This window comes from Lemur catta, chromosome 16 (assembly GCF_020740605.2).
Source record: "Lemur catta isolate mLemCat1 chromosome 16, mLemCat1.pri, whole genome shotgun sequence".
Classification (NCBI taxonomy): Eukaryota; Metazoa; Chordata; class Mammalia; order Primates; family Lemuridae; genus Lemur; species Lemur catta.
This window is the reverse complement of record NC_059143.1, coordinates 33059797-33078558: the sequence shown is the minus strand read 5'-3', so window position 1 is coordinate 33078558 and position 18762 is coordinate 33059797. Positions and strand designations below refer to the sequence as shown.

General features: G+C 40.5%; 1 protein-coding gene across 3 annotated transcripts in view; it reads right to left on the bottom strand.

Moving 5' to 3' along the window:
- The window catches only part of SETBP1 (SET binding protein 1), a 344559-nt gene that overhangs the window by 5065 nt on the left and 320732 nt on the right, over window positions 1–18762 (bottom strand). For all 3 annotated transcript variants that reach the window (XM_045527911.1, XM_045527909.1, XM_045527912.1), the window contains exon 5: window positions 18277–18447. In XM_045527911.1, the coding sequence (XP_045383867.1) occupies window positions 18277–18447 (171 nt within the window). The remainder of the gene's footprint in view (window positions 1–18276; window positions 18448–18762) is intronic.

Sequence of the window (18762 nt, the reverse complement as noted above, 5' to 3'; positions counted from 1 at the left end):
AAACTGAATTCTTAAGTTCATTTAATTTTAATAAATAGCCACATGTGGCTGGTGGCTACCACACACGGGGCAGCACAGCTCTAGACCTAACCACCTCGAAATAGAGAGGACAGAGGACACATAGGGATTCATTCAGTAAAACGCAGACTGTGGGAAACTCTAGGCAAACAACTTGGTGTCTTCAACAAATAAATTGCAGGGGAGGGGAGGGAGAAACCAAATTTAAAAAGACTGAAGAGATAAAATGACCTTATTTGGATGTCAGTTTCAACAAACTGTAAAGGAGATCATGAAACACATGAAAATTTGAACATTGGGCATTGCATAATATTATATGATGATAATTTTCATAGATGTAATAATTGCATTGTGATCTTTTTTGGGTACTTATCTTTTATAAATGTATAGTAAGATATTCATGCATGAAATCATACGATATCTCTGGGATTGGTTTCAAAATACTAAGGAAGGGATGAAGCAGGTGAAGATATTGCTGAAACAAGATTGGGTGTGAGCTGATATTGTTGAAGTTGATATTGATGGGCACATGAGGTTTATTAATGCTGTTCTGCCTGCTTCGGTATATGTTTAACATTTTGCAAGGTTAAAAAATTATCAATGGGCGGCAATAAAACATCTTAGAATCTTAGGACTTGAGAGTCCTCTGGTTTTTACCTCTTGAGGCTCTATTTCACCAAATAATTTTGGAAGGATAAAGGATGTTCTCAGTGAAGGGCATGCATCCACCATCTTCCTAGAAAGCACACGTTGATAGCGGCTCTCCTGGCTTAATGGCTTGGGAGAATAAATGCATTCTCTGTTTTATGCTGCAACCAATTGCATAACTACAGGTCATGAGCCAACCTCCGTTGATAGCAGAAGGTGTCATGACTTAGTATCCCTCTTTCTTTTGTACATGATGATCTTTGAGGTTTTTCACATCTACGAAACATCTGAATTTTATTTTGTCCTTATGCTTATTATCCAAACTTTAAGTTCAACTTCATTATCCCTGTGTGTGAACAACAGCAGAGTACAGTGTAGCAGAATGTACTCTGTATCGGGGGGGCGGGAAACGAAGGTGGACTGGGATGAATCCTTAGCCCCGCTGGGTCTCTTTATCCTCATCTGTCACGTTGGATGGCTGAACCAGCTGCTCTCAAAGTTCCCTTCCAGATTTAAAGATTGTTATAATTCTTTCCTATGCTCATTATCAATTGCCTCCCCAAAATGTAGGGTGGCTTTCTAAAACATTTCTTTCACCTAATAATTCTGAAATCCTAGTGTGGAGGGAGGAGGACTGTGGACTTGGCAAGGTTTGATATTCACAAATCTTTCTCCTTATTGCTTATGATTTCACTGTCCCTCTAAATGTTTACAGATTTTTCTCTCTTCAAATTGTTTCATTATTGGACAGTAATTTCTGGGTGCTTGCTGCAAGATTGATTCCATATTTGCTCTCCTTCCTATAATTGTCCTATATCTTGCCTGCTCTTTGTTAGTTTTTTAAGAATAATTAAGAGTGGCCCAGGCAAAATGCAAATTCATTTCTTCATAACTCTGCAATACAAATTATCTTTTTAGACCCCGTCTGTATTTAAAATTGCCATGCAAATGATTGAGCTGGTTTGGGTCCAGATCTAGATTTTCTATCTTTTCACTCCCATTATCAGAGGGTTGGCTCATCAGCATTCTGTTGATTTTGTCACGTCTTTTATGATAATTGAAGAATGGGCTTAGCAGTGCTTTTTGTACGCAAACTTTATAGATGTAGCACAGGCACCATGAGCCAAGACAAGGGCTAACAAGGCTTAGTTATATGGAAGGTTCCCAAGAAATAGGCACTCATGTTTGTAGATTGTACTTTGCCCATGTGCAAGACACATCTAGTTTTACATGAAAGCTTTGGGTGGGTTAGGGAGGGAGGCAAAATTATCTCTAGACTTCTTAAGAGTTTTTCTTGCCATTTGAATGTTCCTAAGGGGAGGTGGGGAGATGCTGCAGAAGGCTGAACTGCCTGCATTTCAGGGTTCAGTCAAGCTGAATTCAGGGTGGATAGGGCTGGAACACCATCTGCCTCTCCTGAGGCAGAACTGCAGTGTGAATTGCTTTTTGTGCTCATACATGCTAGAAGATTCTTTGAAGGCAAAGGCCACATCTTTTCTCTACTTTTAGTGTTCCCAGCACAAGCCACTTCACACGTGATCTGGTGCATACTATGTGGTCAGCAGATACAAGGGAACTCAATTGTCTCATGTTCTCCAATGTAAATTGTACAGGTTTTTTTTGGTGCTTCTGCTTGACTTGGTAATGGTCTTTTATTTTTCTAATGCTGCTTTTTATTTCTTAATGGGAAGTATGAGGCAACCTGCCTTGGCATGCAAACTTTCTTCCTCCATTCTTAGAATTTAAATGATCTTTCTATAGTCCCGGTCTTAAAAGCTCTTTTGAAAAAGATGGCAAGTTGCCCCCGCAAGGTAGGGGGCATCTGAGTTGCTGCTGGTCATCAACACAAGTGCTAGAGGCCTGCTCTCTAAGTTGAAAGCAGTAATTCAAAATTAAGAGTTAGCAGATGTCGGGGCCTTGTTACGATATGAAGGTGTTTCCATTCTGTTCTTAATGTCGTCTTAGTATACTTCGGGGTTTCTTTGAAACTGTGACTAGCTTGTTTGAAGCATAGTAACCACTTGACTGTTGTTCAAACAACAGTTTCCTCTGAGAGGTTTACTGTGAAAGAACTCTCTATCTTAGCTGCAATGGCTTGGGGGACCCTGGTCTTTGTCCTGCTCCTATTTCATGTTCTTCCCTGGGAGAAGGTAGGAGGGGAGGAGGGCAGACTGGCTGATGCAGAGGTGAAGCAGTGGGGTGTGTAGGTGTAAGCAGGTTTACATATGTGACCTCTGAAACGGGAAAGGCCACCAAACAGAAAGTGCCCCGGGGCGTCTCCCTAGATCTTCTGATAAATAGTGTTGGATTTAGAAACTTGTCCAGCACCCTCCTCCTCTGCAAACCTTGCCGACACTGTTCACTTCCTCTCTGCCTCTCCAAATTAAACCCACAGCTTCCCAAGTGGGAGTGGGGTGCACATTCCCCAAGAGGAAGCAACACTATTTATGGGGTTGCAGGAAAAACATATTAATAATTTATGTTTATATTGTTTATATTTTATCTAAAAACAAGGACTAAATTAAGCATTCTAATGCTTCATATATAGAACAACAGTGATGCCTTTACTTGGGCTGCCCATCAGATGAGGCATCACCTGTCACACCTGGGCATGACATTCCAGGGAGAAGGAGAGGTCATGTGCATTCAAGGGGCTGGCGGGGCATCTCATCAGTTTGTTGCTTTCAGGGTGTTGTCAATGTTCTATATTCTAAATGCTACAGCAGGTCAGCCTACATGGTTAATTTTAGAAAAACAAGACTTTAAATAGAAAAAAAAAATTCAAAATACTATGTAATGAGCTGAAGAATATTCATGAAATATTTTATATACCACACAGAGTTCTGTTGATTATCTCACAGCAAACTGTAGAAAAGAGTTGTCGTTTTCAAAGACAAACTTGGCAATTTTCTTGTGCAAAAAGACAAAGGTTCTTAAGGTTCTCACCTTTTCTGTTTGTGCTGTCAATGGGCTGTCAGTAAGGTTACCTAACAGTTGGTAAAAGACCAAACACCTAATGTCCCTTTAGGGTAAATTGGGCCAGAAAGTAACTGCTTTTAGAAAGAAATTCATGCTATGGAAAGAGCATTTTTGGAAATCGATTGCAAATATTTCCACTGTTTGGCAATTTTGTTGCTGAAAATAACGTATTATAGCCTATACAATCCCGTAAATGTGCAAATTTGAAAATCTTATAAACAGAGCTAACTTCAAAGGAAGCATTTCAGAGCTATGAACTCAAAAAATGCAATATCTTCTGATTTGCAAGCCAAGTTTCACTTAATTGATAGATGACATGGAAAAAAATAATATGATTTAAGCACAGTCAATAAGACACTTTCTTTTTTGAATCTATATCTATGTGAAATATCCTTTTAACCTACAGCATCTACTAACAGCAAGTGTCGAATTCAGAGTCAGATCTTGAAATTATTTATTACCAGTGTTTTAAAAAACCAAGACTTTCTAAAGTAAATAAGCAAACTCAATCACTTGGCCTTCCTTAAAACATCATTAAAATATTAAAATTAGTATAAAATCTTTATGGCAGCAAAAATATTTTGTTTCATTAATAATAATACATGGAATAAATTTAAAATTATTTTAAGAATATCATTTACTCATCCTTTCAAATTTGTGTTTTATAAAAGAATGCATGTATTTTAAACATGTATTTAAATGAGGGGGACTATTCAAAATTATGTTATTGATACCACTGCATGATCAAAACATTTGGAGCCCACTGTTTTACAGTTTTCTTTTATTTTTTTAAAACTTCTGAAGAGTTTATTCACTCACTTAGTATTTATTCCCAGAAGATCTTAAATGTCTGAGTTCCCGGCCTAGGAAGCATTAAAGATTCTTGAAGACAGAGAGCATGTGTTGTTCTTTATACTCCTCAAAACAAAGAGCATAGTTCCTTTTTCATAGTAGATGCTTAACTAATATTTCCTGCTGGATTTTTTTTTTTTTTTTTCAGATTGTAAGCTCCTGGAGCCCAAAGCCTGGATAACATTAATCTTTGTATTCCCTAGAACACCTTTAACTGGATTGCATGCAGTTCCATGGCAATAAGAAGGGGGCCCTGTCCATGGAGAGCTCCCAGAATGGGACCCATGCTGACATCCTTTACTTGGTTAGGCAACTGTGAGGTCCTGGTCCATAGGCTTTCAGAGTCCTTGACTTTCCTGACCAGGGGGAAATAATGCCAGTTATTTCATGAGCCTGGGGGTTGGAGAAAACACCTATGGCTTTGGCCAGGTATAGACAGTAGTATCTCACTCCAAAGAGGCTCTGAGCCAAGTGCAAACATTGCCAGGTTGCTTAAGGAACCAGAGGGTAATCAAGACTTTGGCAGGCCTGAGAAAAATGAGTAAAAGGAGAAAGCTTGGAGATCAGAGAACTAGCAAAAGAGGACATGGTACTTTCCTATATAAGGTACACTGTGTATATTCATCAGAAGGGATGGCCCATGGTGGATCAGCAAGAATCTTTAAGTCTGGGAGCTTTCCTGGGAGCGATATTTATTAGGGTCAAAGTCCCTTCCTAAACTTTCGGTCAGGAGTGAATTGGGAGTTGTGTCACCGGTAAACTCAGGAATGCTAGGGCCATTTCGCCCTGCTCTGTTTAGATTGACCTTGGCATTTGTTTGTTGCAATGTGGACTGAGCTCCAGCGCACTGACTAGACAACACGGGAGGCTGAAGAGAAATGTAGTTAACACCAGAAAGTTTGAAGCTACATCTGCTGAGTCGCACAGCATGCCAGTTGGTCACAGGGCGTGGGCGGCGGCTCCCTCTCAAAGGGCTCTTTATATTTCTTTTTTCTTTCCTCTCAAATGTGGTATAGCTTTACCCTTAACCATAAATACCATCTCTTATATAATACTCCAATTATTGTGCATGCATGTTCTTACCTGTTTGTAAGACATTTTCTTTCTCTCTTTTAAATTTTGAAAATAAATACAGGGAAGAACAAAGAATCATGTAACAGACAGGATCTTAGGACAATTTCCACATTTTTAGCATTTAGGCTCAGATAAAATAAATCCTGTTGATCATGCTAGAAAATCAAGGATTATATAAAATGGTATCTACACTTCGTTTTCTTCCTGGTCTTTATAATAACTGCATTTGTTTATGTAATACTCAGGCTTGTTGTTGGTTATCACCCCTCAGTTCTGTGTCTCTTGACAAATCTCTTAATTTCTTAAAAGGACCCTTACTTCTGAATAAATAAAATTCTGTAAAAAGTAATATACCTCCAGTTTTTCTCTGCTTTAGATAAGACATCCTCCAATCCTTCATCTATGTCTCTTATGAGATGAATTCTAGACCAAATCAAAACATTCCATTTTGATAGCTCTCCTCCAGAGATTTTATCACCTGTCAAAGCTCATCTTAAATTTTGGTGCCTAGAATTGAACTGATTTTCCAGCTATGAAGAGATTAATACAGAAAAATTGGATTGATAATTTCTATGATCAAACCACTGTACTTACACTGATGAAGGCAACATTAAATAATAAAAAAAAAAAACTACTGTTTTTTCCAGCAACCTTTCACTGTTGGCTCGTGTTAAATGGAGGCTCAATTAACTCCCTTAAATACTTTCATATAAACTGCCACCAAAACTGGCCATTGCTGTGTGGAGTTGGTTTTTGAGCTTAAATGCAAGCCTTCCATTTAAATCTGTAAAGTTTAATTTTATTGGTTTTAGTCCAGTATTCTAGTCTGTTGTGAAATTTTTGAATCTTAATTTTGTTTTCTCAAAGAGTGCCCAGATTTTTAGGGATTCTCAAAGGGTTTGAATACTCTCAGTGTGAATGCTTGTCCCTTAACTACTTCTGGGCTGGATTCAAGTGACTCAAATGCATGCTATCATTCTTCTCTTTATTGAAGGTTTCTAAGAAAAAAATGTCAATTTACACGACAAAGTATCCCTGTATTCCTCATAAAAACAATAAGCAATTTATACCGATTGCTTTAGACTTTCACATATTTTTGCATCTGTCTGGTTAGTGGATGATGGATGTACCACAGAAATAATAACTTTGCATAGCCTACAGGTGTGTGCCCAACTCTATTATTTCTGTAGGTGTCAAAGAGAATATTGTGTCTGATGTTGGATAGTGAAAAAAGTCTTGCATTTTTCTTTTATCCAGAGGCAACTCTCCTGCCCTAGTGAGGAAAAAAAAAAAAAGACACAAGACAAAAGAACACCAGGCATCACTGCAGTGCTTCCAAATTTCCACTGGAATTCGGTTTATAATTCAGTCTTAAAGCTTTTTATTAATAGTTTACATTCTGGTACATCCTACCTATTCTTTAAAATACCAATTAAGTCCTCTCCCTAAAAGCCATCGATGGAAGCTCATTTCAGCATTAAGCTGTTCGCTCCCTTCTGTGTTGCTTACGTATCTCTAACAGGACTTCGCTTAGTTCTATATTACGATTATGGGATTAGTCAATATTTATCTCTCCTCTCAATTGCATTTTCCTAAGGCACGAGGACCATGTCTTGGTCATCCTTATTCATTCTCAGAACAGACACTGATTGCGTCCCACTTTGTGCCAGGCGCTGTGCTGGGAGCTGAATCCTGTGCTCGTCCTCCTCGAGCTCAGTACAGACTCAGCTGACTTCCTCCAACTGAAATCAACCTAGGTGGCTTCACCTGAACCGGCACTGCCTCTATTTTGTCAAGTCTGTGTGTGAGCCATGAAGGGATGTTTTGAAGGACAGTCACATCCCTGTAAATTCAATTAGACCCTCCACATTTCAGCTGTTCCCTACTCTCCTCAGAGCACCGCTAACTGTTGGGAGACTCTAAGCTATGACCAAAAGTGTGTGAAATAGAGACCGATATCCAAACTCATCACAGAAGAAATGAAGTTTCAATGACAAAAACAAATCTGGAACTTATTAAGAGCCAATAAGAAAATGAGCTTGAACATTTAAGGCCAAATATTGGATTGAAATGATGGCCCCCTCTGAAAAGGAACATATTATATATTAATTATCTAACACCAAACCATATGTATATATCCGTGTGTGTACATATATATGTGTACATATACACATATTTATATATAGAGAGAGAGAGAAAGAGAGAGAGGGAGGGAAGGAAGGTAAGCGAAGGAGAGAGAGAAAGAGAATGGTCTTCTTTTGTTGTTTTAAAGTAGAGTAATTTTAGGTTTACAGCCAAATTGAGTGGAAGGTACAGAGATTTCCCACATACTCTCCTGCCCCAGCATATGCATAGCCTCCACCATGAATGGCCTTTTCATTGCCAAACATTTGAATCAGAACTATAACGGTTTATTTTGGGGGAGGGGTCATATGCTGTTTTGGCAAATATATATACATCCACGTTCTGAGCACTATACCAGTAGTCTTTTGACAAAAAGTTATTGCTTTAACTTTTTTCCTTCTTTCAAATATAAGCTTGGACAGATTCAAGGCAGCAAATACTCCTTCCTCAATTTAAAATTCAACAATTTAAGAGGAAAAAGCCCATTCATCATCTTTCCCTTTAAGAGACCATAAATTATTGGCTCATATACCATGTGGCTTGGATTCTAGGAAAAGTTAGTGTAAACAAACCCCAGTTACAATGCGTGGAGTAAGAGAGTGAGTCATAAACAAAACACAGACATATGCTCTCGTATAAATACGGGCCTGGATCATCAGCTTCCCAAAGTCTGCTTCCCATTAATTACACAACAAAATGAACTTTCCATATGTAAAGCCCAAATCACTTCACTCTGGCAACTTGTACAAGACAAAGACCAGGATTGTGGCTATTTAAGCACTAACAAAGCTGGATTTCAAATGAAGGAAAGTCCTCTCAAAATATCTTCAGGTACTGGGGAACAAGTTCCTCTATCCCTTGGAGGAAGTATTTTTGAACAACAAAACTACCCTGAGCTCCGCCAGAACACTGCTTGGGAGGCTGATCTGGGTCCCCTGCTGAACTGACAGGTGATATTAGGCTTATCCTCTTTTGTTCTGAGTCCCTTCATCTCTCTGGGGCTGACCCTGGAGCCACAGTGTCCACACTCATTGCTGGGACCACCGAACAATTGAAATTCCCTCCAGCGGTTCCTCCTCTCTGTCTTCTGACACTGTCCACTGGTAGCACAAATGCACATTTCCTGATTATCTTACAAGGCTATCTGGTCTCTCTTAGTTTAAAGAGTACCAGGGAAACAACAATTCCTGGGGAAGAGGATTCTTCAACAGGTGAAAAACTCCAAGTAAGAATGGAGGGAAGCAGCTGAGCTTTTTCTTTACGTCCTTTTCAAAAGCTGACTTCATGAAACAAACTAACAGAGTTAGTTTTCCAATGGACGTTAAAACAACAGATATCAAACTTTAAGTGTCCCGGGTGGGGGTGGGAGGAAGAACTTCTACTCTTTGCTAGTGGAGATGAAGGTGGTTTTCAACCATTCATCCACTCAGTCATTATTTTTCTAACACCTATGCTTTGTATTAATAGCATACCTTAGACCACACAAGGGAGTGTCCAATGAAGGGGAAGGTTTTGGAGAACCTACAGTGCAGCCTGCAGTATTTCTCAGGCTTCCTCATTTAATTGTGATAGCAATCACTGGAGGACCTTAGCATCCCCATTATATGGAGATAAAAACTGAGACCTCGGAGTTTAAGTGATTTTCCCAAGGGCACATATCTGGGAAGTCCTGGACTCGACAGTTCAAGCAAGGGCTGCCCCAATTCAAAGCCAGTTTCATACCATGTTTCCTCAAGAAAGCAAAGAAGACAGGGAGCTGGATAAACACAGAAAACCTGGGCTTCCTTGTCAATTTGCTACTCTTGACTGCATGGGAGTGCCAGCTTTCTCTGGATTTCGCAATCCCAAAGGCCTCTGAGAAACCCCAGATTCCACAATTAAGTAACAAAAGATATTACTGCAGATCACACGTGTTATTTCTGCTAGATTAAGCGTTCTAGCACATTGTTTTGATCTCACTGCTTTCTCCAGTTCAAATGCCTTCCATGGTTTCTGAAAGTGAGCCAGACAGTCCACATACTGAGGGAAGCTGGTCAGGGTTATGAAGGAAGGTGGCGGTGGGGACATGGGGGACATGGCAAACTAACAAGAATATGGACCATCTAATGGGGCAAATGTCATCCTGTTCCAACCAATTGTTGCCAGATAGAAGGAAATCTGAGTTATAACCCTCTGCAAGCCAACCAAAGAGCAGACAGCTCTTGGCCCACGGCTGCCACTGGGCTATCATTACCCTTCAGAGGGGTCACCATGCCTTTTTCTAGAATTTCAGGTACTCTGTATTCTCACCATAAACTTCTCCTCCAGCCTCATCTACCATTAATACACTGCTATCTCAGAAACAAAAGCCCATCCCTCCAGCTTTTGTCGGCTTATCTAATCTGGCCCATCCTTAGAAGTCCATCTCAACTCTTCTCTTCCCAGATCATCTTACTGTCCTCAGAACTCCCTCGGTACGAACCAGTTGAAAATTAATGACCAATCAATTGTCAGATGATAGCTCCTCTGTTAGCATCTCAGATTGTTATTCAATCTATTCATTTAAAATATTATTTAGTGATCTCCTGTTTTGGAGTTAGGCCTTCCCAATTAGTGTGAAAGCTCCCCTAGGGCAGGAGCTCATCTTCTACTTGCATACATCGCTCATAGATTTGAGTGCAACGTGGCAGGTGCTTAAAAAAATTTGACCATTTTTAACGAAGCCTTATAGATCTTTGAGTAAGATGAACTTGACACAGCAACGAATACCCTCAAGGGTAGGGGCTTGGACTGTGTCCTCAGATAAAGGTATTTGGAAGGAGGGGTGAGGGTAAAGATCATTGTCTAAAGTCTAGTTAGTTAATGGATGTTATGATCTAACTTATGACTAAGTTATGACTTCACATGATTAAATCCTGACATGACATAACTTCATTTCTGACATGAGAGAGGTCATAAAATACTTATAGATTAAGTTTTTAATATGGGGTTGGTGTTTTCATTGGCTATTTCATTTCTTTCTCGCCACTGCCTAAAAGGCAAAATTTAGTTTTCCCATTGCACTGATGAGAAAACTTGGACCCAGAAGTCTCAGTAAGACTCAGTAGCTTACCTAAGGGAATGAATTGAAAAGTACTACAGTACTGTAATAAGGACTCCACAATAACTGGTGCGTGATCTCTCTCTCTTTTTTCCTCTCTCTCCTGTCTTTGTCACACCTGTCTCGCAATCCTTCCTCTCTCCTCTGTCTCCCTGCCTGTTCTCTGTGTCCCTGCTCTCCTCCCTTAGACTGACTACAGCCTGCCTGGACCACTCAAGATCACTCTTAATGACAGTCATTACACAGTTCTTCCACATTGCCTGAGGCCATTTCTGCAGCGATGGAAATGACTTTGCCACACCCCCGCCCCCGACAGCTGGGCTCACTATGCCAACTTCACTAGAACCAAGAAGTTTTCAAAAACTCTCCATTAATTACAGAAAACCCCCAAAAAGCACTGTGCCCCCTTCTCATTAGCGCAGTTGCTTTCAGTTGCCACTGAATTATCTCGCCACCGTTAAACCAACAATCTAATTAGACTTCTGGAAATGGAAAGAGCCCGTGAACAAGGCAGGTGCTGCACTTTCATCTCAAAACTGATCATAAAATATTTGTGCCCTTTTGTACTTTGCCGCACAAAATCTGCGCCTGTGAGAGTCGCCTTTCATTCTCTCTCGTTTATAAAGAGGAGCTTGAATATTTGATATAAAATGAGTATCTTAATAGAAATCGCTTCACGTATGGGAGGTTTTCTTTTCCACATTTCTCCGAGTGTGGAGTCCTCATTACAATAATCGCACCTGACTCCCCTCTGCGTCTGCTACCTCCCAGCCGAAGCTCCCAGGGGCTTCAGCGGAGCTGTGAATGATACTATCACTGGGAAGAAGATAAAGTGTATTATTATTATTTTTAAGAGGGTCTGACTGTGGCATTAGGTGGTTTGGAGCACAATCTGTATGAAGCATTCAGAAAAGATAAATCGAGTTCAACTTCACACAGATACGGCACTTTTAAACCTGTCATTAAAACCTCTGTGTTTCCTAAAATCTCAGCTCTGGAGAGAAAATAATTAGTTAAATTAAGTTCAGTATGTTTATTGAGTACGTACTATGCACTGAGCACTGCGAACGGGTCTTGACACCCAAATATGATTATGAGTTGCTCTACAGCAAGGCTCCTGGCTTTTGTGTCTCTTGTTTTCTTTCCATATATCCCAAAGTCCTGGGAATTCATGGGATGCCCATTATGCATTGAATGAGACAAAACTTAAATAGGAAATGGCTGCTGCCCTGGTGAAACCAAGACTCTGGCCACAATGCAAGGTGACCACATATAAAATATTAATAATAACAACAATGGCTGCAGCAATAGTAGCATCCATTTGCTGAACTCTTACTCCGTGCCAGGTACTTTGCTAAGATTTTTCACAATGGTTATCTCATTTGTTCCTTCCTCACTACAATCCTCTATACTAGATATTCCTTTTCCCTTTTTACAGATGTGAACACTGAGGTCCGAGATCACCTGGCTGGTAAGTGCAGCATTGAGATTTCCGTGCAGGAAATATGAGGCAAGAACATATTCGTGCAACTGGAGTATTTCGTGGCCTGTGTGTGGTGGTAAGAAAAATGAGCCGAAACTTAGAGACCAGGCAGACAGAAGGGTGCAAGTCCTTTCCAGCCTGCCCAAGGAGTACTAATAATCTAGAAAAACGTGCCCTTGTTGGACTTGCTACCTACTACTGATTAAAGGACCAGAATCTGCCAGTTCATAAGTTAACTTGTAGACTTCTGCCTAGCAAAGATGCAATGATTTTTGTCCTGTAGGAGCGATAACCCCTGAGGTTATGGTTTTATTGCCAACTAGGACATTAACTGAGCAATCTTGCCCAGCCTGCTTTCTCCAATGTCTATGTTCCTGCACTGCCCTGTTCCTCTAACTCTCTTTTGGGCCAGCTTTATCCTCATGCCTTTTTCTTCATTAAAGAGTTGAATGAATCTTTGACGTGAGTTTTTAGTTTCTTTTTGAAAATAATACTCTGACAGTGGAGATCCCAAAGGAGTTTAGTGCTGGTTGAAACTTGCAAGGAGATGAGGCTGGAGCAGAGGCAGGGGCCAGATTCCGGAGAGCTTGATGCTTCTCTGGGATGCTCACAGCCTTGGCCATAGGAACAGCTCAGGTGCCCTGGGATGTCCAGGTCAAGTCAGAAAAGAGCTGATTTCTTCCTTTGGGGCTATGATTTTTGGAGGTTTTTCAGAAGTCCTTTCGTGTGTGATTGGGGCCCTCAGGGAAGCACAGGAGCTTCCAGCCCTGCTGAGTCTCTTGGTGGCCCAGAGCTGGGAGGAGGGAGCTTTTCATGAGCCTGTTACATTCAGAACTTTCTAGGCAAACGCAGGCTCATTTGCGATGCTTCCATATGGGCTCATAGGTAGTACTTTTCAGACAACTTGATCGATTGTCTTTAATTTGAGCTTTATTTGCTCTGGATCTTTTTTGGAAAGTTTCCCACTGTATATTTTAAGTGATTAGTCTGGGCCTGTAGGAATTTATTTTACAATTTCAAAACTACTTCAACATATACACTTATGGCTCTTGGATATTCCAAATCCTATTAACTCACATATTTATTTCCTCTATTTTGGTTCTTTTGAAAGACAAGACTTGTGGCTGAACTGACCTGTTATTTTGGTGAGAAGCTTTATTTAGATCATGATTCTACATAAGACAAAAAGCAAGTGAAAGCAATAATTGTATCATCTTAAATTCCTGTTCATTGCTTTTTTTGTACCTGGATATTATTTCATTATTACTGGGTCTCTTCCCATAGATGGCAGTTGGCAAAAAGAAAAATCAGGCATCAGAGAATTTGGGAGATAGATGCAATTTTCATAATCATTTTGTTTCAGCTGTTAGCAGACTTTCTTTCTGATTTTATTAGAATTAAGAATTCCTACTATTATTTGTAAAGGTAATTAATTTTTCAAGATTGAAGTTTTCATCTTGATTACAGGTATCAGTTAGTTCTGATTGGGCTGATAGTTTGGTTAATAACTAAATGGTTGACTTATTATAACATTAGTCTCTGCCATGAGAAGCAAAATGCCTAAAAATTTAATAGACTTATGAAATTTAAATATTTGCACTTGCTTATGGGCTTTGGTAGTTCAAAACAAGGTAGATCATATAGTTCATGACAATAATGGATTAGCCTTGATATAAAACAGATAGAAGCTAAGAATTGTGCTCACTCTATTTCCTTCTGTTATCTCTAACTGAGCTATACCTTGAGCAGTTGAGATTTGATGATGGCATCCCTGATACATGTTTTTTTTTTTTTTCTCCTTGGACTTCAGATGAGAGAATGTTGGTGTATGAGAGAGGGAGAGAGAGAGAGAGAACAAGAAGGATATACTCATTTTATAATCATTTGTTTTACCATCATTCCTAGTCTGGACTTTCAGCTGCAAAACCATAGGGATTTTGTTTTACTGAGTTCTTACCACAATTTGGAATCTGCTTATTAATATAGACTCATCTTAAATACAAGGAGGGAAAAACACGTTTCAGAAGTGAAAGCATAAATTCTCTATACATTGCATGACCTCCCCGAGAAGTTAGTTTAACATGTAGAAGGTCAGAAAAATTAGCCTGACTTATTCCAATAGGGATTATCTGATATGATTATTAAATTATTATTGGGCTAGTGTAGTAGAAGTTATTCAAATTATGCATCACTTTGAACAAACTTTATTGGAGCTTTTACTGCATTAGCTCTAATTACTCACGATAATGATGCAGTGCTCCCGTGAATCAGACCTCCTGTGCTGCACCAGGGGACTGCCGCCGATCTATAGCTATTGAGCAGTTTGATCACGAAGGCTGACCTGTTTGAGCACCGCTGGCAGCCACTGCCATCCTCCCTCCCAGCAGCTCAGAAACTGACCCATTCTCAGTTTCTGCATTCCCTGAAATGCCCCCTTCTACAAAATCAATAACTTCATAATCGGCATGCCTGTCAGACTCTGAGAAGCTATAAGAATTGCTCTAAACAAGAAACTGGGGGGAGGTCCCCTATTTACATGCATGTGTGTCTACTTGCATGTGTGTGTACATGCATGTGTGTGTACATGCACACACACAAGCTAGAAAAGACATGTTTTAAAGCCTTTGACCTATATTCATGTCTCCAGATTATAATGTTTATAAAATAAGGTGAGAATATTCCTCTTTTTACTTTTACCAAAGATCACCTGTTTGAAAAAGTACTGTGAGAATTACAGATTGATTAATTATTTGGCAAGTATTTGCCAACAGCCTACAAAGTGCCTGTCAAATGTTTTCCTTTTAATTGTTAAGTGGTTCCAAGTATGTTCCCAGCATGTTGTTCTCAGATGTCTCCCACCCAGATTAGTACCATAAAAGCACACAGCTACTGCCTCGAAACCACTCATTTTACTCAGTGATTATTTACTAAGATTGTACTATGTGTCAGAAACTGCACTAGGTACTTTAGCATCCATTATTTTCAAATGAAAGGAATTTGTAATTAATCGAATTATTTCAGTATCTTATTTCAAATAAGTGATTTCTTATATAGATTTTGCTCTGTAAGCCACTTAGTTAAACTCTTCTTTCCTTTTATTTCCCCTCGCTGCAGTTGTCTGGTTCTAAAATAAATGATAACCTATCGGAAAATAATTTGTTTCTGGATACAGCCAGAAGTAATTCTAAATTATCTTGCTTATAGAGAAAAATGAAGAAAGGCACTCTAAAGAAAACAAAAATCAAGTGAGTTGTCTCATCAGAAATATATATTACTATTGCACTAGCACCGAATTAGATGTAATCAAAGCCACAATCTATTAACTACCTACTATGTGCTTGGCTTTGGTTAAAACTTTCCATCTCATCAAAGTATGAATTTCACTCACTGCTCTCCAAACGAAGTAGGAGCTCATAGTTATGGAGAAAGAAATCTGCCTTCGCTCATGTTGGGCCTATGACAGAAGTGGGATTCCACTGGAAATCAGGCAGTAAATCAGGATATTTGGGTTCCAATCCAATTGTATGACCTCAGGCAAATCTCTGAATCTCAGGAGGCATCAGTTTCTTCACATGTGAAACAGAGTGCTGGCCATGAGCCCAGCCTGTGTGTTCCTAACTCCCTCAGGTTTGTGGGAAGCCGTTTATCTGTGGGGAGTGAGATCTCAGGAAGGTCTGGCTTCCAGCACCTGGGGTAGATCACTGGCCTATTTCCCCCTAAAGTTCTGCTCAGCGGCCTGAGACCCGGAAATGGACCAAATCTGTGAAATTCTCATGAGGATCTCATTTGAGTACTGCCAAACGTAAACAGCCATTCCCACATCCTGAAACAGGAGAGTTTTAGCTCAGCTATGATTACTAGAGAGGCAGGTTTAAAAGTTTAATGCCCACCTGTTTCTACTGCCTGTTTGGCATATTTATAAATTATTTACTGAATGCCAATAGGGGAGGCAAGCCCATGTGAGCATGTGATCCCAAGAACGGGTTCTCTCACGCTGGATGGAAAGAGTGCAGGGGAGGAAGATGAGTTCCACCTGTCTTTTGCCCCTGGGAAATATCTGTGCTTGGCAAGCAAAGGCCGAAACACACAGGCTAATTTCTGAATCCGTAAAAGGAGGTCTCCAGTGTTTAATGGATGAGGCCAAGTAAGCAATTATCTGGATGGGTAGTGCAGACCCTGGACCAAATGCTTTGCTTCAGCCAAGTGATGTCTTCCTTGAATTCCAGGCCTGGCACCAGCTCTCCCTCCCAGGACTCTGCCCATATTGCTGCCTCTGCTGAGACATCCTCCCACAAAGGTGCTGCTTATCCATCCAGTCTCACGGGGTAGCTGCTTTTGCATTCCTCTGTCACTTTCCCTCCCTTGACTTCTTCTTGTGCTCCTTGCTGGCTTCATGTACCTGGCATTTCCTCCAAAAACTTTTCATCTCACACCAACTGAAAGTTCATGATCATATCTGAGAGATGACTCCATTCCTGCAGAGCAAGATTTCCCACACAGCTGGGTAGAACATCATTTCCAAGAGATGTTAAGAGCTAGTCTCAGAAAAACAAGTTTTGTGGTCAGATAAGAATGTGAAATTCTGTGTCCCTTCCTCCTGGAACCTCACAATGCACATTGGTCAATTAAAGGCTCTGGCAAGTCCTGCAGGAAGGAAACAGATGCTAGGTAGCAGCGTTCCCTATACTCATTTAATGATGAAAACATCTTTTATTATAAAACATCTAATATTTTGCCAAACTCAATTTGGAAAGTGTCGTTCTGAGCATTTCTTTCTGTTATTTCAAATGGGCTTATTTTCTAATTACCAGTGATTTCCCATGAAGGAGGTAGACAAATTGAGTTCTCTGCTTAAAGCAACTTGCTATATTAGAAAATGAGTTTGGAGTAAATATTATTAATGTCTCTTCTTGGGCTTCTAATTATAATAGGCATTTCTAAATACTGAAATATGCTCACCACATTTACTAATATATTAATTTCACAAATATCTATGGAATTTGTCATCACTCTGCATACCATGAACATAGCAAGAATCTAAATTGTTGATTCTGCCTCTGAGGTACATTCAATTTTGTTACAGGGGAGAAGAAATGAAGTAGCAGATATTTTTTAATGCAATCTATGAGATGGTGGAAATGCGTAGGAGAGACCCTGGATACTATGAGTGTTTGGAGGAGCTGTGACTGGCTAGGCCTTGAAGATTGACAGGATGTGAATAGGAACTGGGTAAGCCTGTCGCCAAGCTCAGGTATTAAGCCAAACCCAGGCCTGCCTTCTCGGCAGCAAGGATGAGGTTGGCAGAGTAGGGGTTGGCAGAGTGGCTAGTGGGGGACCCTGTGGGGAGCAGAGTAGGGCAGAGGTGGAACAGGCCAGGCTGTGGAGAACTTGGGATATGTGAATAGGTGTGTATTTTGTCCACTGCTGGTGAGGACTCTGGGGACTATTGACGAATCCATGAAATCACAGGGTAGAAGGTAACAATGCCTCAAGGAAACTCAGTGCTAGCTGTCTTTCAAACTAAATGAGCAAGGTGGGCAGTAAAATGCAGTGGTTGAGGGTATGGGCCGTGGGATCCTGACTGTCCCCAGGTTCTTGGGACAAGTTTCTTTATGCTAAGCTTTCTCTTCTGAAAATGAGCATGCAAGTATTTATCCCACAAAGTTCTTTTACGAGTTACACGAGGCAACATGTGTAAGGCCCTTGATCCAGAGACTAGTAATTACTAAAGCTTGATAAAGAGCAATTAGTGTTGTTATCATTTAGTTGCTACTCAGGGGACCCGTATTAGAATAACTGAAAGGCTTTTCAGAGTCCCCTTCCCTTCAGGTTCCCAGGTGATCTCCTTCCTTTCTTAGGCCCCCTCCCACCTGAGAAACCCAGTGCTGAAACAGCTTCCACGTCTACAGGAGGTTGGTTAAACAGAGAACTCTTACCTGTATTCACCAGAACATTCCCAGTGGGCCTCTCCACCCTCACCTTCCTTGGGGTGAACTCAAAGCATCTGAAAGGTGCTCACCTGCGTCCGACGTTGCTGCAGACGCAGCAAGGAGAGATAACACCGGGGCTGGTGGAATTGCAACACTGTCGACCGCAGCTGGCTTCTTCCTGGTCATCATGGTGGATGCCGAGCCCTCGTTCTTACTGTGCACTGCTGTCTGGTCCACTTTTAAGTGGGGACTTGGCATTCCTAAAAAACAATAACCCCAAAGCTTGTGGTTACTTTAAAAGAAGAGGAAGAGAGACACCATAAAACCTGAAAGTGACCGGAGGAAATGGTCAAAGGATTTGACCTCCTTCTCGTACAGAATCAAATGCTAAAATGTTTAAAGGACAGAAAAAAAAAATAACCACGACTGGTTTTGGTTTTGTGGCAGAGGTCAGGAGGGATGGCATTCCAGGTTGGCTGCCTGGAAGTGGGGACCAGGGCACATGCCTAATGAAGCAAAATATCCCTTGGGCACCCTTTTGCTTTCCAAGGATAAACATGCTGTCTTCACAGAGG